Here is a 22,601-nt window from a genome sequence, read left to right on the forward strand (position 1 = left end):
ACCAAAGCTAAGGATTTTGGACGTATTTTCTAAAGTTTTCTTTTTAAAACAAATCTTAGACTTGATGATATTGAAAAATTAACTAATCAACTATCTTTATTGAATAATAAATGATGTGTGTATATGTATTTTCATGTGTCGTATTGTATTTGCTACACGTAACAACTTTTACGTCTCCATTTGTATGTATTACCATAAAATGTTTCATGCCATGGAAGGGTCTTGGTGCGTTGTGATACGGGTTCTTCGGATACCCGGTTCAGGCGCCAGTTCTCTGCAACTTTGATGTATCTATGTATTATTTTAAATGGTTCATTGTACTAAAAAAAATGTTGTGAAATAAATAAACATTTAGTTAGATGTACTAGCTACCGGAATAGGCTGCGCCAATACCAAAGTGGATAGTTAAATAAATTCCTTTGACTTAAATATTTATAAAAAACGTTACAATAACGAATATAAACACAACCAAATTTGCAATGATTTTCCAAATTTGAAAATTTTGAAAACAATACGAGCCGAGTTCCTTGTCAGTTCTTCTCATCTCGAAATCATTCCGAACTGACGGTAGATTCGACATAACATAAGAATCTGTAATAGACATATATGAATAAAGATATTTTGAATTCGAATTTGAATGTCCACACTACCACATACTTACCACACTAATACCACAGAGGAAATAGTTTATTGGTATAATATTTGTTTTTTTTTTTTTACAGATTGGGCTTACAAATACTCAAAGCCATAGACTCTATACATTCAGTGGGTTTCCTGCACAGAGATATTAAACCTGTAAGTAGATTAATTGTTATATTGGAAAATGATACTTATATGATATACTTATAAGGTATAATTTCGACTGAATGATTTATGTACGCTACTAGAAGTATTTTCGAAACTTTTTAATGTCAGAAAAGTGACATATTTTTTAATACTTCAATTTGCAACCACATTCAAAAAGTGACTAGAGGGAGACTTTGTACAAAAGTCGTTTGCTTGGGTACCTCTGTCCCATTCGTATTTCAACCGTGAAGCAGTTGTGTATGCTAACTGTGTTTCGCTTTGAAGGGTGGGATATGGCGTGAATTTACAGGGTACAGAGGAATAACACCTGAGTCCTCAGGAATGGCAACGCATGGGGGGTATCATGGTCGAAACAGTATACTCTGTTATGTCCATAGTACTGCTCATGTTTATAGGCGACGGTTACCACTTTCCATCATGTTGGGACGTCAGCTTGTTTGTCATTATATGTCATATGTATTATATTATATGTCAGTGTGTGTATATATATATACATATATATATATATATATATATATATATATATATATATATATATATATATAGTTCATTTACAATTCTATTGTATTGTCAAGCTTATGTTGTCTGTGTCAAGTATTGTGTGAGTTATCCCTTGAACGTCGTGTGGTGTCCGGCAGAGCAACTTCAGCATCGGCCGCCACCCGAGCAACTGCCGCAAGGTGTACATGCTGGACTTCGGGCTCGCGCGCCAGTACACCACCAACAGCGGCGCCGTGCGCCCGCCGCGCGCCGCCGCCGGCTTCCGCGGTCTGTACCCAGTACCACCTTACAGCCTGCTAGGACACGGATTGTTGGTAACGGGGTCTAATACGCCCCATTACTAACAATATACCCTCTCGGGTCGACCTCCACGCGGTTCCCCCTGGAAACCATCGTGAACAATTCTTGTTGAATTCGTCACGATGGGCTAACTGACCTCCTTCATCCTCACCTATCATCCTTCACTGGTGCCTCGCCGGTGTATACCTATAGCGCGGGTGGGGTTACCATTCCATTATCACCCGTTAAAAAAATAGCCCCATTGCTAGCAATATATCCTCTCAGGTCGACCTTCACGCGGTTTTCCCCTGGAAACCATCATGTTTAATTCTTGTCAAATTCATCATGGTGGGCCAACTGACTTTATTCCTCGTAAATATTGTATCCTCTATTCTTCTCTGACATCGGCATCTGAAGTTTGTTTTAATGGATGATAATGGAATGGTAACCCCGCCTGCGCTGACGATATACGCTGGTGGGGCACCAGTGAGGGATGATAGGTGGGGATGAAATGGCAGGTTAGTTAGCCCACCGTGATGAATACACCTGGAATTTAGCACGATGGTTTTCAGGGGGAGCTGCGGGGAAGTCAACCTGATAGGGTACATTGCTAGCAATGGGATTGATAGTCCGCATTACTAACACCCCCCCCCCCCCCGGGCATCTGAAATGTAGATTAGAGACACATTAGGTGTTTGGGCGCTCGCGCGTATTTGAGAGGGGGTGAGGTCAGATGGCAGCGGGTGGCGGGGAGTGTTCATATCGTACTATATTATTATTTTTTTATTTATTTATTCATTAGTACATATATGTGTACATGGCGCACTTAATGCTAAAAGCATTCTCTCCCAGTCAACCATAGGGAAGTGTCAGAATACTCGAATGCGGCACTACCAATCACTGATATACATACATACTAAAATTACATATATAAACGAATAAATATATATAAATAACAAATATACTTAGACATATATGATATATACTATATTATACACGAATTTGAGAATAATATAAAGCACTTATTGCTCGGATAAAAATAAAAAGTGAGCGTGAACGCTTTTTTTGAAAGACTGTTTAGTCGGCAGTCTCTTAATGGCATCAGGAAGCGCGTTCCAGAGTCGTGAAGAATGTAGGAGGAAAGAGTTATATTACTATTAGTAATACTGTGACGTTAGTAAGGCTGTTAGTAAGTATGGAGTAAGTTAGGATTATTATACTTGTTTAATGTGTGAATGTGGTGTGGCAGGCACCGTCCGCTACGCGTCCATAAATGCGCACAAAAACAAGGAGATGGGCCGCCACGACGACCTGTGGTCGCTGTTCTACATGCTGGTGGAGTTTGTCAACGGCCAGCTGCCCTGGAGGAAGATCAAGGACAAGGAGCAGGTCGGATACGCCATGAATATCACGTGCATTGCTTTAGTCTGGCATTTAAATTTTAGGCCGAGAAACACTACGAGTTGGGGCCAAATTAATATAACAAAGAATCGTCAAAATGCATACCGATTGCGATAATTCTTTTTAAGTTGCTTGAAACTCTAAAAATATATTTATACTTTTATTACCAGAGGGACACTTTGTACAAAAGTCGATTGCTTGGGTACCTCTGTCCCATTCGTGTTTCAACCGTGAAGCAGTTGTGTTTGCATGGTTATGTTTCTGTTTGAAGGATGGGATATGGCGTGAATTTACTGGGTACAGAGAAATAACGCCTGAGTCCTCAGGAATGGCAACGCATGGGGGGTATCATGGGCGAAACAGTATACTCTGTTATGTCCTTGGTACTGCTCATGTGTATAGGCGACGGTTACCACTTTCCATCAGGCGGGCCGTCAGCTTGTTTGCCATTCTAAGTTGTATAAAAAAAAATAACTTCTCAATGCTCGACCCCAAACTCCCTATGCTTTATATATAGCTTTATATACACTTATTGTGCCAGTTATGCGCGATTCATTTGTTTTGTTGCAAGTTTTTTTCTCTTACACTTGTCTTGAAATATGCTTTGTTGTTTATATGATACCGGTATGAGATTGTTTAAAGGGTGTTGCTTTTTTTTCTAATTTTTGCTGTCATTTATTAATTTTTAAATAGCATAGAACGAGTCTACTATCGATTCTCGGATTCATTTAAGAAAAAATGAGAAAAAATAAAATGTAAAATAATATTTTTATAATGTTAACAAGGGTAGGGATATTCTATTTTTTTATACTACTTAGATTGGCAAACAAGCTGACGGCCCACCTGATGGAAAGTGGTAACCGTCGCCTATAGACATGAGTAGTACCATGGACATAACAGAATGTACTATTATTATTGTTATTCCAATATTATAAATAATACAGTACTAGTGCGTCGCCAAATACCTATGCTGTGAACCAGGTGGGGCTGATGAAGGAGAAGTACGACCACCGGCTGCTGCTGAAGCACCTGCCGAACGAGCTGCGCCAGTTCCTGGAGCACGTGCAGCAGCTCGAGTACGCGGACACGCCCGACTACGCGCTGCTCACCACCATCCTCGAGAAGTGCTGCAAGCGCCGCGGCATCCGCGACTCGGACCCCTACGACTGGGAGAAAGAGGTCGGTCGCAGCTGTGCTTCATTTGTGTGTGTGTACCGGCATTCTGTACGCGTGTATTTTAGAAGCAGCAAAACCAATGATTTATTTAACCATTTCTAGATGGGGTATTAAGATAAAATAATCACCAGTTTCTAAGTTAGACCTTCAGGAATACAACTAGAAACTGCACCTGTCATCATCATTTTGCAGTGCTTTAGTAGAATTATGCTGGGTAAAAATTAATTGATAGGTAATAACTAATAATTATAATCAAATAACCAGGGGGGAAAGAGATTGTTAGTAATGGAGACTGAGAATCCCATTGCTAGCAATATACCCAACCAGGTCGACCTCCTCGCGGTTCCCCCTGGAAATTATCATGGTTAATTCCTGATGAATTCATCGTGATGTGCTAACTGGCCTGTTTTCATTCTCATCTATCACCCTTCACTGGTACTCCGCCAGTGTATCTCGTCAGCGCAGGCGGGGCTACCATACTATTTTTACCCAGCAAAAAAATCAAATAACTAGTGATATGGACTTCCGAAAAATAACACCTAGTTCAGTTAAATAGGTGTAATAGTAAAAAACGAGATAACATTATGCTGTAATGCTGTCATGACATGTCCACCTGTGAAATTAGTATGGTCTGTTTAAAACTCACATATTTAGACTTATGTTTCTTTGCAAAATATTTTGAGTTTAACTGAAAGGATATCACCTTAAAAGGATGCCAATGATTTAGTTTTTATTAGTGAATTAAGAATAAGAGACGCCTTTGTATTCTTCTAGCATCATCATTATTTTCCTATACTTATTCCAACAGTTATTTGTGGTTAGCATAATAGGTTTTTCTTTTCAATTCTACTCTATTCGCAGTTATTTCCGAATTAATTCCCATTCTAGTTATATCCTCTTCATACAGCCCACCCATGTCTTCCTCTGCCCTTATAGCTATCCACATTTATACTTAGTACATTTCTTAAAATATGCTCCTCATCCCTTCCCATCACATGCCTATATTGCCATACCAGGTAACTACATACATATATGTAAACTATTACTCCTTAATGTGGTCCCTTTGTCTTACATTTATAAAATGTACTAACAAACATGTTGTATCAACTCTTAACCGTCCACTGCTGTATATTGGCTTCCCCCATAAGGGGTTTACTTGGGTACCTCTGTCCCATTCGTATTTCAACCGTAAAGCAGTTGTGTTTGTATGGCTGTGTTTCGGTTTGAAGGGTGGGATATGACGTGAATTTACAGGGTACAGAGGAATAACACCTGAGTCCTCAGAAACGGTAACGCATGGGGGGTATCATGGGCGAAACAGTATACTCTGTTATGTCCACGGTACTGCTCATGACTATAGGCGACGGTTACCACTTTCCATCAGGTTGGCCGTCAGCTTGTTTGCCATTCTAAATCGTATAAAAAAAGGGGTTTGACAGTACTTTCCACGCTTGGCAAGCGGGTTGGTAACCACAGTTTGACTTTTGTTAATGTTTTAATAGGGACGCTGCTGCCCATCCCTCGCCGTCCCTTAGTCACCCCTTACGACACCCACGGGAAAGGAAGGGGTGGCCTATTCTATGCTGAAACCCACACGCTTACAAACATGTTTAAATGAGAAAGACTTGAGATAAAACGTCGGTGTAAAAAAGCAGGTGTGATTAGCAGGTGCTCCACTAGTGGGTTTATATGCGCCTTTATTTCCTTCCACAGGCATATCTATAGTGCACATGGCATCAACCCGTGTCGTTCGGTGAGAGATTGGGTGTTACTGTTATGTCACACATCTGTAAAAAAAAACATAGTTATTGGTTTTATTGTAATATACATTTGTCTCTTTCGAAGTTGTCGCATAGATTGATAGATAGATAGATACTCTTTATTGTATCCTCCAAAAGATCATCTGTTTGTACAGTGGTATAAGTAATCATACATACGTGTTTATAGTTTGTAATAATGTATTTATTTTGTTATAATAGCCTTGTTGATGTATTCGTTGTACAAAGAACTAGTCCACAGATCATTCCTCTGTGAATTTCCCGCTCATTCCCCCGGCGTTAGATGTCGCTTCCCTGGTGTGTAACAGTGTCCGTTGTTGCAGTCAGTGGCGGTGTCACGCACGAGAGCGTCCGTACACCCGGTACCGGAGCATGCGCTTGCTACTGATAACCAACCGGACAATGTGAGTAAAAAATAATTTGTTTTTAAATAAAAAAAAAGTTGCCGCTTCTTGTATAGTGGATTATTTACTCTGTGGATGGATAAATATTTCATTGTTCCCCTTTAAAATGCGAAGTGAATTTTGAAATTGGAACATTCTTATTTCTACCTAATTTTAGTTCTATTTTCAAAATTGATTATACCGCGTCGTGGTAATGAAATAAATCACTATTCTTGGCGATACTCAGATATTATTAAGCAATTATTGCTGGGTGAAATTTCTCGTTGCGTTTTTCGACCGATTTCAGTATTGTCCGACTCCGTCTATTTGCTCTAACTTTAAATGTATAAAATGTAAATAACTGTAAAAAATTAATAAGTTAACGATATGGGATGTAATGTTAATCGTTGCCTTTCTCTCTTCGCGTACAGAGCCGGCGGCGCGTGGACACGGAGGCGGGCACGCTGGCGACGGCGGGCACCGCGGGCACCGTGGCCACCGCGGACCGCGAGCGGCGCCAGCCGGCCTCGCCGCGCCACGCGCACCACCACGGCCACCACGCGCACCCGCACCAGCACCCGCACCCCCACCACGTCAACGGATACGTGAGTAGTGCCGCACTCGCCACACTTGCCACACTCATCACACCCGCACCCGCACCACGTCAACGGATACGTGAGTAGTGTTGCACTCGCCACACTCGTTACACTAACCACACTCGTCCCACTCGCACCACGTCAACAGATACGTGAGTAGTGCAACACTCGTCACACTCATCACACCCTCAAACGCACCACGTCAACAGATACGTGAGTAGTGCCGCACTCACCACACTCGTCACACTCACCACACTCGCACCACGTTAACGGATACGTGATTAGTATCGCATCCGCCACACTCGCCACACTCATCACACTCGCACCACGTTAACGGATACGTGATTAGTGTCGCATCCGCCACACTCGCCACACTCATCACACTTGCACCATGTCAACGGATACGTGAGTAGTGCCGCATTCGCCACACTCGTCACACTCACCACACTCATCTCATCCGCAGAACGTCAACGCATATGTGAGTAGTGCCGCACTCACCACACTCGCCACACTCACCACACCTGCACCACGTTAACGGATACGTGATTAGTGTCGCACCCGCCAATAAAATCATCGACTCACATCAGTATCGTATTCATTATTCTCATCACATTTGCCACACTCACTATATTGCTACCATTGTGTGTCTAAAACTTTTCTACTGATTTAGTTTTTTATGTAACGATGGTATTTTTGTATTCTTGCAGTCGACTACAGACAAGCAAACGGAAAAAGAGTCAGAACTGAGAACCACACCAGCGCCATCTCCTGACAGACACGCAAAGGTACAGTATTGTAATTATTTATGTTGGCTTTATTCTCATTTTATATTCGGGGATATCCGACTAGTTTCGAACTCACTAGGATTCCTAGTGCGAGAACATCATTATCATCTTAACTGTCCACTGCTGAACATAATTCTCCCTCTTGAGGAGTTTTGCCAGTATTTGCCACGCTTGGCAGGCGGATTGGCAACTGCAGTCAAGCTTTAAAGATATTTTAAGAGGGTTATTCGGTGTTGTTGGTAAAACGGTGTGGCGCATATATATATTGTATATATAACAAACCTTTATAAATACCTTTTGAATTTCTGTAGAAAAATAAATTATAAATAACAGCGCATGCGAGGTAGCGCGCGCAGTATAAAATTTAGAAATTGTCATTCTTTTTAAAAAATATATAGACGTTTGAACGTTGAATTAAATATTTTACTTACTCATTTCCCATAACGGTCTTGAACCGCGCTTATCAATAAGGAGACTTATTGAGCTAAAAACTAATGGGGGGGGGGGGGGGGGGGATGGAATGTATTCACGAATTTAGAATGTGAGTAAATAACTAATACATAGAATATTGTACATTACGATTTAATATAGTTATGTTTGTTTGTTTGTCCCGGCATAGAATAGGCCACCCCCTCCTTTCCCGTGAGTGTCGTAAGATGCGACTAAGGGAGGGCGAGGGATGAGCATTAGAGTCCCTCTTAAAACATCACCAGAGACCTAACTGCGGTTGCCAACCCGCCTGCTAAGTGTGGCAACTACTGGCTAAACCGCCCCTTATGGGGGAGGCCTGTGTTCAGCACGATTTAGTTGTCCGTGCCGTTAATGATTAGTTTTTGAATGGTGCGCAGGAGGCGACGACGTCTAGTGCTGGCGGCGGCGCAGGTGCACGGCCCGAGCGGCAGAGCGTGCCGCCGTGCCGCCCGCGCGCGCCTGCACCAGGTGACCACCACCACACCCTCCTCCCGACCCTCACACCCCTCCCATTCCACTCGCTTCTACCTCTACTCTCGATCCTCCCACTCCTTTCTCGCCTCGCTTCTTCTTTTCCACAGCTGTGAAGCTTTTCTTGGATATTCGTGCCCCATTCGTGTTTCAACCGTGAAGCAGTTGTGTTTGCATGGCTGTGTTTCGGTTTGAAGGGTGGGATTTGGCAGTGAATTTACAGGGTACAGAGGAATAACACCTGAGTCTTCACGAATGGTAATGTATGAGGGTTATTATGGGCGAAACAGTATACTCTGTTATGCTCATGGTACTGCTCGTGTCTATAGGCGACGGTTACCACTTTCCATTAGGTGATCTGTCAACGTGTTTGCCATTCTAAGTTGTATAAAAAAATATGTCAGACTAGTCTGTTTCCTTCCTTCTTACCTGTTCCAATAAATAAGTAAGTTGTTAAGGAGCGACATAAGAAGTGTGTCGACTCTACTGTTCTCTATTACGGGGGGCATAAGAGTGAGGTTTGTCTGTCTGTCCCGCGGCAGGTGGCGGGCCGCAGCTGGAACAACGCGGCCCGCTTACGCTCGTTTGTTAATAACTTAAAGCCTTCCCCTGCATCAAGACATACAAAACCGTCCATATTTATTTATAAAGATTTACCAACGGCTTCACATGTATTTTTAAGGGAAGATGCAGTTCTGCGCGTGGAGAAATCTGAAAAAGGTGACGGCGCCATATTAGATGACCGCAGCCTCGCTCTACATGAACCTCTGGATGTTTGTTTGTTTGTCCCGGCATAGAATAGGCCCACGTGCGTAAAGAAATTATAAAAAGGCCTGTGTTCAGAACTCGCGCACCAGCATATATATATTGTATATATAACAAACCTTTATAAATACCTTTTGAACTCGGCCGCAGACTTATTGAGCTAAAAACTAATGGGGGGGGGATGGAATGTATTCACGAATTTAGAATGTGAGTAAATAACTAATACATAGAATATTGTACATTACGATTTAATATAGTTATGTTTGTTTGTTTGCGGCGTGAGTGTGCGCACGCCCACGCCCCTTATGCGTGCAGGAGCTCGCGCACCAGCACTCGCCGCACACGCCCGGTACGCATGTATCTACGTCATTACACTGACACCCCCCCCCCGCTCCTCTCTCGTCCTCGCTCCCCTCCTTAAGAGGAGACAGGTGTATTTTAGAAAAATCACAATAAAAATAATAAAGTCAAGCTCGACAGATCTGCGTCTTAAAATAAACACTATATATTATGTTCCAATTTTCGCAGTGTACGAAGTCGTTATCTGAAGTATATATATATATATATATATATATATATATATTCTTTATTTGCACTAAAACATACAGTAACAACAATAAGTTAATAACAAAGTTAGCATAGGCGAACTTATTTCTAAAAGAGATTTCTTTCAGTTTTTACAGTAGCATAAATATTGAATTTTATATTGTAAAATAGAAAATAAAAAAATCCTTGACCTATAAGAAGCATCTGTACTAGGCGCTTTATTTATAAAAAAAATATCAAACCTCTCATAAACCTGATTTAGTTATTAAACTGTTTTATCTCATTCTCCGACTAAGTCTACCGTGCTAGTATTTTTAATGCAATGAACTAAAAAGTATTTTATAATTTTGTTACCCCTTTCAATATATGTTAATGTTTTTATTATATATTTAGTGCCATCTAGCGACGCGACATTTATTATTTGTTATGTATAGTTAAACTAGATGGCGTTATAATACTTTTGTTTTACGTGACACAAATGACAGAACTAAAACTGTTAGCGAACTCTCCCTAAATTAAAGATATAATGTTAAATCACAGGTGAATCAGTGAGTCCGAGGATAGTGGCAGATGTGGACAGCGTACATTCAGACACGCACTTCAAGAGAGGTGAGTCGCTTGTATTGCTACTTAGCATACGGCCCGTCTGATGGTAAACTGGTACCATGGCCTAAGAACACTTGCAAGACCGGAAACACCACTGCCACGTTGCCAATCCTTGTGTGCCAGAGAGATCATAAGTCTTTAATATTTTAAGAGATATAGAAGTAACCCTCTTAACAGCGTGACAACTACTGGCAAAACTCCCATTATTTATTTATTTATTTTATTTATTTATTCATTAGTACAAATATGTGTACATGGCGCACTTAATGCTAAAAGCATTCTCTCCCAGTCAACCATTGGGAAGTGTCAGAATACTCGAATGTGGTACTAGTAATTATTAATATATATACATACTGCAATTGCTTATTTATGTTTATTTATTTATTTATTTATAGAATTACCATTATAAGATACAGCTAAACATTTCAATACAATACACTGGTAGATTAGATCTAACTGTTCTTACATTTGTAGGCAACCATAGCATGCTTTGTGTTTGATAAACATTAAAATGGAATTAAATAATTGTCATTAAATGAATAGAGATATTAACAATATGAATAATAATATAATATAAATAATGGAAATTGTAATTATTTTTAAATTGTAAATAAATGTATAATGGCAACACAGAGTATTTTTTTTGATGGGTGAAAATGGTATGGTAACCCCGCCTGCGCTAACGAGATACGCTGGCGGAGCACCAGTGAAGGATGATAGATGAGAACGAAAACAGGCCAGTTAGACCATCGTGATGAATTCATCAGGAATTAACAATGATAGTTTCCAGGGAGAACAGCGAGGAGGTCGACCTGGTTGGGTATATTGCTAGCAATAGGAGCGCAGACGGGGTTACCATACCATTATCACCCATTAAAAAAGAAAAAAAAATACATAATACACAAAATCACTCTGGTACCCAGTGCACACTTTGGGTCATGCATTAATAAATGCCGTTAATAAAGCTATTATAAAATAAATAAAAATCATAGAAATGTCAAATAAAAATAAAATTACAATTTAAATTTCGAACTAAGTCAATGTCACAACATTAATATATACATTTTTAGTTAACAAAAATGTTTTTTGGTTTTAATTTAAAATAATTTAACGGCATAAAGGCACGAGATAAAATGTACGTAAATTATGTAGGTACCCGTCGCACCGGCCGGGCTCGCGCCGACCAAAGCTACACGCAGTTCGCCGTCATGGACGACGAGAACGTGTCCGCCTTGCAGCAGGTCAGTGATTCACACGTTTGCCGCCAGTTGGCTATTTAAATTTACTTGTCTCCGTCTACCTACATAATGTTTTGTTTAATAAGTTTTTATATTTGCACGCCTACAGTGTGGCAGAATAAGATTGGACTATTTTTCTTGTAAAGTAACACATATAAAAATGTACCTTATTCCAGCAAATAAATGATTTCAATTTCAATACAGTATCCTAGTTTACAATCATATTAATAAAAGTTTTTTTTTTATTAATAAATTGATGATATATAATTTAGGATTTGATTAAAAAAAAAAAACACCGACTTAAATCATGGCAAAACCAAAAAAGATTGATTTAAAAACTAAACTATTGAATCGATTTTGATAAATTTTTTATAGGACGAACCTAAAAGTAATAAAAAAGATTTTTCCAAATCGGTTTATAAATGACGTATTTATGAGATATATTATGAAAACTTAAAAAAACAGCCAAATTGTGAACTTTCTTCTTTTTTCAAGTCGGTTAGAAATAGTAGTTATAGAGATATAACGCTGTGACAAACGGATGGACGGACGGACAGTAGGGCGAAATCACACCATAAGGATTCCTTTGTACCTTTTTGGTACAAAACTCTATAAAAGCAGCAGATTTTGGAGGTAGGTGGCACAGGGGGCAACCTTTACCACCTACCCCCAAAATCTACTGTCCTAACCTTAAATCAACCTGCTGGTAAATCCTCCACTGTCAGTGTATTAGGCTTACTGTTGGTTCAGGCATTAGCAGCCCCATTTCAAACAATAGTACTTCATCCTCACCTATCTTTCATCCCTAGAACTATGTCAGCGTAAGTCGACGCGGCGCCATTAGCATTCTATTTTTTTTTTCTTTTAATCTTGTGTATGATTCTTGATTTCTGTTTTAAATGTATGGTTTTTATGTTGCAGGTGACAAAGGGCGGTGCACTGACTTTGGTATCTCTCTGGAAGTCGCAATTCGACGATTCAGAAGAGACCACGGACAACGAGTGGAAACAGGAACAGTTACAGGTATGGACTATAAATATAACTCTCGAGTACAGGTTGAACTAAAGAAGGACAAAACTTGCAAGGTGAAGTAGCAATGGATTGGTCACATAGCTCGAAGAACCGACAACCGATGGGGAAGAAAGGTTCTTCGAGCGAACGCAGTGTAGGACCAATCCCAACTAAATGGAGCGACGACCTAAAATGTTTTGCAGGGAGTCAGTAGATGCAAGTGGCCTAAGACAGTTCTTTGTGGTAGTCTAAAGGGGAGGCCTATCTGCAGCAGTGGACAGATAATCACTACACAGTATAAAACAAAGTCGCTGTCTGTCTGTCCATATGTATTCCTAAATCTTTAAAACTACGCAACGGATTTTGAAGCGATTTGTTTAATAGATAGAGTGATTCAAGAGGAAGGTTTATATGTATAATACATGCACAATATTGTAGAGGAACACTGATAATTTTAGAGGTATCTAATGTGATGTGATGTAATGTGCACGCGTGCGAAGCCGGGGCGGGTCGCTAGTGGTTAATAAAATGACGCTAGGTTGAAGTTAAAGTCCCAAAGTCGAATCCCAACACAAAACTATGAATTATTCAAATATGTGCATGCAACTTATGAGGGATGCTACAGTATGTTTTGGGAAATCTATTAATTTAAAAAATGTCTCGTCTTCCATCAGTTGGCTTATCAACTTGTTTATTATGGCTGTGTATCATAAAAAATCAATTTCATTTGACTAATAAAGTGTCTCGTTATATTAATACTGTCTTTAAAGCAAATGTACAAAATAATTTTACAGTAACTATAATTAGTGTTGAGTTTTTTTTTTTCAATTCAATGTAATATTTTGAGTCGCTGCTAAGCACTAAACAAGAATAGGCCATTTCCTACAAACTGTATCTGTTTACCACAGTTCGACAGATGAGCGTAACTATCACGGATCTCAAACCATATTTAGAGAGCATAGCGACTTAGCACTTCACGTTATCATTAGTCTGGATCTCATAGTAACATCACTAAAAATATACTAAATACATATATACAGAAAATAGGCATATTTTATAGATCACACCAGGTAATGTGACTAGCTGCAATTATACCAACATACTAGTCAAACACCGATCAAACTGTTTATAATTACTCCTCTTCATCCAAAGGTTGCCTGCAAGAGATCGCTCTTAGCGATAAGGTCGCCCATTGTTTTCTCACTGTGATTGTTTCTTGTAATTGTTTGTATCTATAATAAGTTTACTAGTTATCTATACTAGTTATGTGATTGTGCGCAGTCGCCGGAGCACCGCGGCCGCGGCGCGAGCGGCGTGTCGAGCTGCTCGAACGCGCCGCGCACGCAGCTGCCCGCCTCGCACACGCAGCACACGCCGCACACGCCGCACACGCACACGCAGCACACGCCGCACACGCCGCACACGCAGCAACCCGCGCCCGGACACCAAAAGCCGGACCACGCCGCACAGGTATTATATATCTAGGTGTATTTACAAATTTTGAAAAGTTTTTGGTATTAGTTGCAACATCAACAGAATAGGTGGAAAGGATTGTTAGTAATGAAGACTAGCAGTTCCATTGCTAGCAATATACTCATTTAGGTCGATCTCTACGTGGTCCCCCCAGGAAACCATCGTGCTGAATTCCAGGTGTATTCATCACGTTTGACTAACTGACCTGCCTTTTCATTCTCACCTATCATCTCTCACTGGTGCCCCGCCAGCGTATCCTGTTAACGTCGGCAGGGTTCTATTATCATCCATTTAAAAATAGAAACATCAACTGAATTGATTCGCAATATAAAGTCATAAGGAGCAATTATAAAAATGGGTGTACTTCAAGGGTCAATTATAGGTCCCTTTTTTTTTTTAAAAAATTATTATTTCTAGTTTTTGTTTTAAAGTTATTAATAAAATATTGGATACAGTAATAAAATTACAGTGTACAAATCTTATAGGTGAACTTCTGTTCCTTTCCTCTTCCAGGCGGGTGCGGGCGAAAAGTCGCCTCCGGCGGCGGCGCGGCCGGCCCGGCGGGAGCGTGCGCCGTGCCTGTACATCCCGGGGATAGAGGCCTACCCGAAGCTGCAGCCCATGCTGCCCAGGTGCTGGACTCTGCCTGCTATCGGTGAGTTTTTATGAACTTTCTATGCGTTCCAATCCTACAGTAATACTTGGGGGTCATGCATAAGATAGTATTTTCTGACACTTGTAACTTATTATTATTGTTAAAAGTTTCGTAAGCACACAATTATATTTTTATGTAATAATTATCGTTCTTAGTTTAATAAGCTCGTACTTGTATCACAGCTAAGTGATTAAGGATCACGGATTGATTCCGAAACTAATCGAGTTTTTTCGAGCTAATGATAATAATAGTAATTTATTCAACACAAATATACAGATGTAAAATCAAGTGCCTCTGGCCTCTATACTAGGAAAATACTGTATTTTTTTGGATGAAAATGAAATGGCAGCCTCACCTGCGCTAACGGTATACGCTGGCGGGGCACCAGTGAAGGGTGATCTATGAGATTCCTGATGAAATCATCATGATGGGCTAAAGATGATTTCATCAGGAATCAACTATAATAGTTTTTAGGGGGAACAACGTGGAAGTCGACCTGGCCTGGAATATACCCATTGCTAGCAATGAGATTCTCAGTCTCTATTATTAATAATCCTTTTCTCCTAGGAAAATCCTGTATTATGAAGGTCAGGCTATCGTACTTTATATAATTAATTTTTTTTTATATAAATTTAAGGAATTACAGAAAAAATAAGATAAAACTGTAGATGATAAATATTATTTAAAAATATAGATAATAATAATATTAGATATAGACTATATGTATGTTGTGATTGTATCTGTATATTTTAGTAGAATAAATGATTATAATTATTATAAAGATATAAGGTTGCGTTGCAGGGTCGCACGTGCGGTCGCTGCGGCCGCCGCTGCTGCAGCAGGCGTCGTTCGACGGCGCGGGGTGCGCGGGCGGCGCGCTGCGCTACCGCGTGGACGTGATGCGCGGCGTGGCGGCGCGCCGCGACCACCACCACGTGCACACGCCCGCGCCCGCGCCGCCCGTGCGCGCGCGCAGCCTGCCGGTACGTGCCGCGCCGCCGCCGCACGCCGCCACCGACACCGACACCGACACCGACACCACCAGCACACGCCACCGACACCGACACCACCAGCACACGCCACCGACACCACCGACACCACCGCCACCACCATCACCACCATCATCACCGACATCATCATCAACGACACAATCACCACCACCACCACCATCATCATCGACACCAACGACACCATCATCATCGACAACCACCATCACCACCAACACCACCATCACCACCAACACCACCATCATCACCGACACCATCACCACCACCGCACCCTTCAAACCGAAACATAGCCATGCAAACACAACTGCTTCACGGTATAAACGACTTTTGTCTGGTGTACAAAGGTGTATATTTTACCAGAGGAAGGTAAAAATATATAAAAATTTATATAACAAATATAATGTGCTTTACATTTTAGAAACACATTTTCTTTATGAAATAATAAACTTTATCGCATGAACCTATGAAATAATTAAATTACTCTAAAACGAGGGTAATTCATGATTAACTTGCAATCTTATTATTTAAATAATTTATTGATATATTGATATTACACAACTCATCTGACAAGAGAAACAACATTTTACGCTATTATTTCAAGAATTAAAAGCAATTAAAAATATTTATTACAATAGCGAATCTAGATATGTATCTAGATTCAACTCATGAATGACAAGTTATTCTGACAGTTTGATTCGACTCCTAATGCGCGCCAAATTCAAATTAATAAATGTCAAACGTATTTATTTATTTTATAATAGAAGTCAATCTTTAAATGTTAATTATCGCATGCATACTAATTCTATCGGAATTAAACAAAATAATTCCAATCAACTAGCCAATAATATCGATTTTCACAAAGAATCAGTTCAGTACAATATTAAAAAAGACGATATGGCTGCGTATTTTACTTGAATTAAAAAAACATGTTATTATAAACAGAGCCTGTCGACGTCATCGTCCCAGTCTGCACCGGCGGCGCCTCCGCCGGCGGCGACGGCGACAGCAGCGGCGGCGGCGGCGGCGGGGCGGCGGTGGGCGGCGCGGGGGAGGCGGCGGCCGCGGAGGCGGGGGAGGGCGCCACGGTGTCGAGCCGGCTCGAGATACGCGTGCGCCCGCCCGACAGCACCTCGCCCGGACACTCCGGTATCTATGAATATTCATTTTATTTAATCTAAAAAATATACAACTTAGAACAGCAAACAAGCTGACGGCCCACCTGATGGAAAGTGGTAACCGTCGCCTATGGACATGAGCAGTACCATGGACATAACAGAGTATACTGTTGCGCCCATGATACCCCCCATGCGTTTCATTGTAATATTTTTTACGACACCATAATTTTACTAATCCTCGTCATATACACACATAACTATCGATTTATTATAAAGAGATAAAAAAATTAAATAACCATAAATGTATAAGTTACACACCGGGAAAGAATACTAGTTTAATTCTAGGTCCTCAAATAGTTGACCACTTCTAGTCGCGACTGCGTTTGCCGGCAACTTCGTTTACTGGCGATAGTTTTGTACTATCCCACAGTGATTATCATATACTTCTATGTCCACAGTAAAATGGTAATATGTACATTGTTGTATTATTATTCAAAGTCTCTACCTAGTTATTGAAGCCGCTGACGGAAGACCCAAAAAAAAAACAATTTTATAAATATAACTAAATTTAATTCTAAAATTAATTATTACAATAATAAATGTCTTCAGATCGATGTGTGATCCGTAAGTGAAGTTATATCAAATCAAACATAAATGAAATGGGTATTTTTGCTGCGGGAATTGAAATGCTGACTCGACGCAGGTGTCTTTCTCGGTAGCGCACCTTCTTGCGCCATGCTAGGTGGTCCGATCCGATCGCCGTTGAGGGTGTGTCGTAATACTTGATAGGTATCTACTATAACAACCTTGATTACATCTAAAATCTGATACATAAAGGTTACAATATATGATACAATATATATCGTGACATCCGTAATATCTTATATATTTTTAGGTTACGATTTCCACTTATCATCAAATAAGATTTTATCTTTTTTCTATTACAGTAAAAATCCATTCTGTGGTGAGTGGTGGCGAGCCAATCCGGTTGAATCATGAAGAAGCGTCAGTATATTACGACGCTACAGAACACCAGAGAGACAAAAGGCAAGTTTCTATGATATGTTTATGTTTTAAGGTTAGCGTCGTCTTTTGGAGCAGTGGTGAAAACGTGAGTAAATTGCTGAAATTGATAAAACAAAAAATTATTGGACTGTATAAATTAATTAACTGAAAGTAATTATTTTACTGAGCACTAGAGTTTTGTTAATGAAAGACATCCGGCTCGAAGGATCAAGATGATATACAATTTAAGTAGAATGTGTATGTATGAAATTATGACCAATGATGACACGACGACGGCTGTGTTATAAGTGACGATGTAAAAAGACAATCCTGTCTTCATTCAACCACCGTGTCACATAAATATAATAAAAATATTTATGTGCTGTGTTATTTCATGGATGTATGGAGGTATCGTGGTATGTGTACTTATTATAAATACAGGGATATGTGCAGGTCGTCAACTCGGAGCGGCGGTGAGAAGAGCCAGAGTCCAGCAGTAGAGAGAACGAGACTAGACGCAGTACAGGACAGGTGTGTAGACTTGAATGATTCTATGAATTACCATCATATTTCTGCCTAGAAACAGCAATGTCTATCTTATCTTACACAAGAGGCTTTTTAAACTGTTTTATTGTAAACATTGTTTAAATAACGTATTCTAAGTGTTAACCGAGGCAGGGTTTATCTGTGTATCAAATGTTTTGATCCATGACTTTATTTGAGACATATCAAATAAGAAATAGTACATTACTGCAGCGGCCAGCAACTGAGGCATTGATGGACGAACGCACAAATGTGGGCCGAGGTGTAACCGAGGCACACATACGTGAGTCCATCAATGCCTAGTTGTGGCCAAGGCTTGTATAGTACTTTTCTCAAACAATGCGCGGAAATCAAGAACACAATTTTAGTTTTTAAATTCAATGACGAATAACCAGCAATAATAATTTTCACGCGCCATAATGTTCCCTTGTTTTTTTTTTTTTCAATAAACAGCTTTCTATTTGCAAGCCAGTTCGAAATTTAAATAAAACCTTGTATTAGTCACCTCCTTGGTAGCCATGTTTCGAAGTAAAAGGTCATTCCATTTTTAAATTACAGGACAGATATGAGTTTACATAGTAATTTATCTGGCCGCAAAACACGACAGATATGGATTTTCATACAACTTTTGCCGGCCGCTGCCCGCATGTATCTGGACAGTACGGCAATTTTGATTTATCTCGAAGAAGATTGTCAAAATAATGCTCACATTTCCAAGCATGTTTGAGAAATAAATATTTTTTGTTATATAAATTAATTTTTAATTTACAGAAGCAGTCCACCTGTAAAACGAGAAGTGCCGAGTGGAGCGGGCGACGGCTCGCAGAGTTTACGGGATGTGAGTATATTGTAAATATTTGGCCCAAATATTGAAATAATGCATTATCACGTTTAATATTGATAATAGTTAGGAATTAGGGGGAATTAAATATTAAATTAAATAATTTACTGTCAGAGAAACGTCAAGATTAAATTTTTAGAACCGACATGTTCATATAAGTCTTCATAGACTAATTATTATGTGCTTAATCTATTTTGTGAAAACGCGTGATGTTCATACAACGATTATTTTACTCTAATTTTTTTATTAATTTACATTAACTTAATTACGTTATTGTAAAGTCTTTTAGCTTTTCATAGACTATTTCTTTATTTTCAAAACAAACCCATAACTAGTTTGTTTTCACATTTTACTGTGATTCCATTTTCTGTCAATGCAATAACCTTTTGTCTCTCACGAGGGGAAACTTTTAGCTCTTCCAAGGGGGGCATTAGAATGCCTACACACACAACCTGTCCACTCTTCGAAATCCTTAGTTATTCCCTTGTTTCCTTGTATTTTCAGTACATCCGTGGTATTTCAACATTATATTTGGGCGAGTTACGATTGTGAATCGATTTTTTAAATTTATCTTTGTTGTTTAAACACATCAGTCGACGTATATTTTAGGTACGAAATTGGGATGATTATTTCATTTTTAATACGTCCTTTCATACAGTCCTTTCATACACTTCTGAACATAGCTTCCCCCATTAGGGGGGTTTTGTCAGTAGTTGCCCACGCTTGGCAAGCATGTTTGTAACCGTAATTTATGATGTTTTAATAGGGACGCTGCTGCCCATTCCTCTACTATAAGCTCCCTTAACCGTCTCTTATAACACCCACGGGAAAGGAAGGGGTGGCCTATTCTATGCCGGGACACACAGCTATTTTTTCTACTTCTTTCATACGAGTGCCATTTCTTCGATGACAGAGATAACTGCAGTCCTTCATGTTGCATTCTGTCACCATCTGCCGTTGACTCCAAACACCACTTGTGTATAATCATTAACATCATATCAGCCTTTAACTCTCCACCGCTGAACACAAGCATCCCCTTAGGAGATTTCACCAGTAGTTGCCACGTTTGGCAGGCGGATTGGCAAACGCAGTCAGGCTTTGGAGATGCTTTAATAAGGGCATTGCTACCCATCCTTCGCCCTCTTACGACACCCACGGGAAAGGAAGAGGTGGCCTATTCTATACCGGCCGCGACCACACGGCCATATTGTATTACGAAACTTGACATGATGGCATTATGTTTGTGCAGCGGTCGTCGACCAGCGCGTCCCGCATCCCGGTGGCGCTGGGCGAGGCGCGGCTGGCCAAGTGTGCGTCGTGGAGCGGGGACGGGCCGCTGGACGGACCCGCCGCGCCCGGCGACGCGGACCTCACGCCCGGTACGTACCGCCGCCGCACTCTACTCTACTGTACTGTACTGTACTGTACTGCCGGCCGCCTCGCCGACTGTGCGTCGTGGAGCGGGGACGGGCCGCTGGACGGACCCGCCGCGCCCGGCGACGCGGACCTCACGCCCGGTACGTACCGCCGCCGCACTCTACTCTACTGTACTGTACTGTACTGTACTGCCGGCCGCCTCGCCGACTGTGCGTCGTGGAGCGGGGACGGGCCGCTGGACGGACCCGCCGCGCCCGGCGACGCGGACCTCACGCCCGGTACGTACCGCCGCCGCACTCTACTCTACTGTACTGTACTGTACTGTACTGCCGGCCGCCTCGCCGACTGTGCGTCGTGGAGCGGGGACGGGCCGCTGGACGGACCCGCCGCGCCCGGCGACGCGGACCTCACGCCCGGTACGTACCGCCGCCGCACTCTGCTCTACTCTACTCTACTGTACTGTACTGTACTGTACTGTACTGTACTGCCGGCCGCCTCGCCGACTGTGCGTCGTGGAGCGGGGACGGGCCGCTGGACGGACCCGCCGCGCCCGGCGACGCGGACCTCACGCCCGGTACGTACCGCCGCCGCACTCTGCTCTACTCTACTCTACTGTACTGTACTGTACTGTACTGTACTGTACTGTACTGCCGGCCGCCTCGCCGACTGTGCGTCGTACAGTGGTAATAGATCCGTTACGACTATTTTTCTACTACATGGTGAATTTAAATAGAATGTTTGTTGAGTTCTAATATTATTAGTATTTTCACTGTTTATTAACAACATGTGTTAACCGACAGCGTTGCGCCGGCGGCGGCAGAATGCAAACGAAAAATATGCATCAGACCCGACGCGGGAGCTGAATCTGCGGTTCGCGAGGCCGCGGCACAGACAACCGCCGCAGCATACTAGGTAAATACCTATTGAAGCTGTTCTAATTTTAATTTTTTTTTTTTATTAATTTATATAAATTATTTTTTTGTTTGCTACATTTTTGTTTGTATGTTACACGTGGTCGATATATGTTAATTCTGAACGTACTTTATAATAATAATAATTTAATTTTTTAATATTTTATATCTATTTTATTCATATTGCCAAATGCTTAGTAATAAATGTGGCTTTTTAAAAATAATTTATTCTAAACAGAGACATTTATGTGTATGTATTGATAGTACTAACGATTGATAACAAATGGGCGAATCTAACAACATTGAACGTTAGAATTGTCAGCAGCAGAAGTGGGTCTCGCGGGGTGCCGGCGCTGCTGATGTCGTCGCCGCCGCCCTCGGGCGGCTCCTCGTCGTCGGGCTCGCCTCCCCCCGCGCCCGCCGCCGCCGCCGCCTCCTCCGCCTCCTCCGCCTCCCCCGCCGCCGCAGCCTCCTCCGCCGCCGGCGGCCCCGCGCCGCCGCCGCCGCCCACGCTGCCCGCCAATGCCAACCATAATGCAGCCAGAGCCAGGCGCTTTCGACCTCTATCCATCGCGCCATAGGTCAGTTTATTGGTATTGTTTTTTTTTTATAATAATATGCGTCTACCTTAGAATATGTAGATGGAGCATCGAGCCTCAAAAACGGCTCAACTTTTTGTCAGCTAATTGTCAAATTAGCTGGTTTGTTTATTTATCAGTGTTCTATATACTTACGTATACAATGTATCTTGATGTATTATTTAATAAATAAAATGAGTGTTTACGTTTTAAAAAGATACATAAGACAAAATAAATATATAAACAAAGAACATAATTATCTATTATATTTCTTCTCGCCTC

General features: G+C 41.2%; 1 protein-coding gene across 1 annotated transcript in view; it reads left to right on the forward strand.

The window, feature by feature from the left end:
• LOC113509437 (tau-tubulin kinase homolog Asator) overlaps positions 1 to 22,601 on the forward strand; it is a 97,392-nt gene that overhangs the window by 66,386 nt on the left and 8,405 nt on the right. The window contains exons 9-31 of the mRNA XM_052902143.1: positions 723 to 795; positions 1,446 to 1,575; positions 2,837 to 2,976; positions 3,970 to 4,167; positions 6,266 to 6,346; positions 6,757 to 6,930; positions 7,629 to 7,706; positions 8,555 to 8,687; positions 9,694 to 9,762; positions 10,500 to 10,568; positions 11,718 to 11,806; positions 12,725 to 12,826; positions 14,096 to 14,284; positions 14,801 to 14,942; positions 15,744 to 15,925; positions 16,892 to 16,942; positions 17,002 to 17,095; positions 18,012 to 18,111; positions 18,523 to 18,600; positions 19,384 to 19,450; positions 20,703 to 20,832; positions 21,631 to 21,742; positions 22,055 to 22,322. Of these exons, the coding sequence (XP_052758103.1) occupies positions 723 to 795; positions 1,446 to 1,575; positions 2,837 to 2,976; positions 3,970 to 4,167; positions 6,266 to 6,346; positions 6,757 to 6,930; positions 7,629 to 7,706; positions 8,555 to 8,687; positions 9,694 to 9,762; positions 10,500 to 10,568; positions 11,718 to 11,806; positions 12,725 to 12,826; positions 14,096 to 14,284; positions 14,801 to 14,942; positions 15,744 to 15,925; positions 16,892 to 16,942; positions 17,002 to 17,095; positions 18,012 to 18,111; positions 18,523 to 18,600; positions 19,384 to 19,450; positions 20,703 to 20,832; positions 21,631 to 21,742; positions 22,055 to 22,322 (2,749 nt within the window). The remainder of the gene's footprint in view (positions 1 to 722; positions 796 to 1,445; positions 1,576 to 2,836; positions 2,977 to 3,969; positions 4,168 to 6,265; positions 6,347 to 6,756; positions 6,931 to 7,628; positions 7,707 to 8,554; positions 8,688 to 9,693; positions 9,763 to 10,499; positions 10,569 to 11,717; positions 11,807 to 12,724; positions 12,827 to 14,095; positions 14,285 to 14,800; positions 14,943 to 15,743; positions 15,926 to 16,891; positions 16,943 to 17,001; positions 17,096 to 18,011; positions 18,112 to 18,522; positions 18,601 to 19,383; positions 19,451 to 20,702; positions 20,833 to 21,630; positions 21,743 to 22,054; positions 22,323 to 22,601) is intronic.

Source organism: Galleria mellonella, unplaced genomic scaffold (genome assembly GCF_026898425.1).
Source record: "Galleria mellonella isolate WM207_F2 unplaced genomic scaffold, CSIRO_AGI_GalMel_v1 utg87, whole genome shotgun sequence".
Lineage (NCBI taxonomy): Eukaryota > Metazoa > Arthropoda > Insecta > Lepidoptera > Pyralidae > Galleria > Galleria mellonella.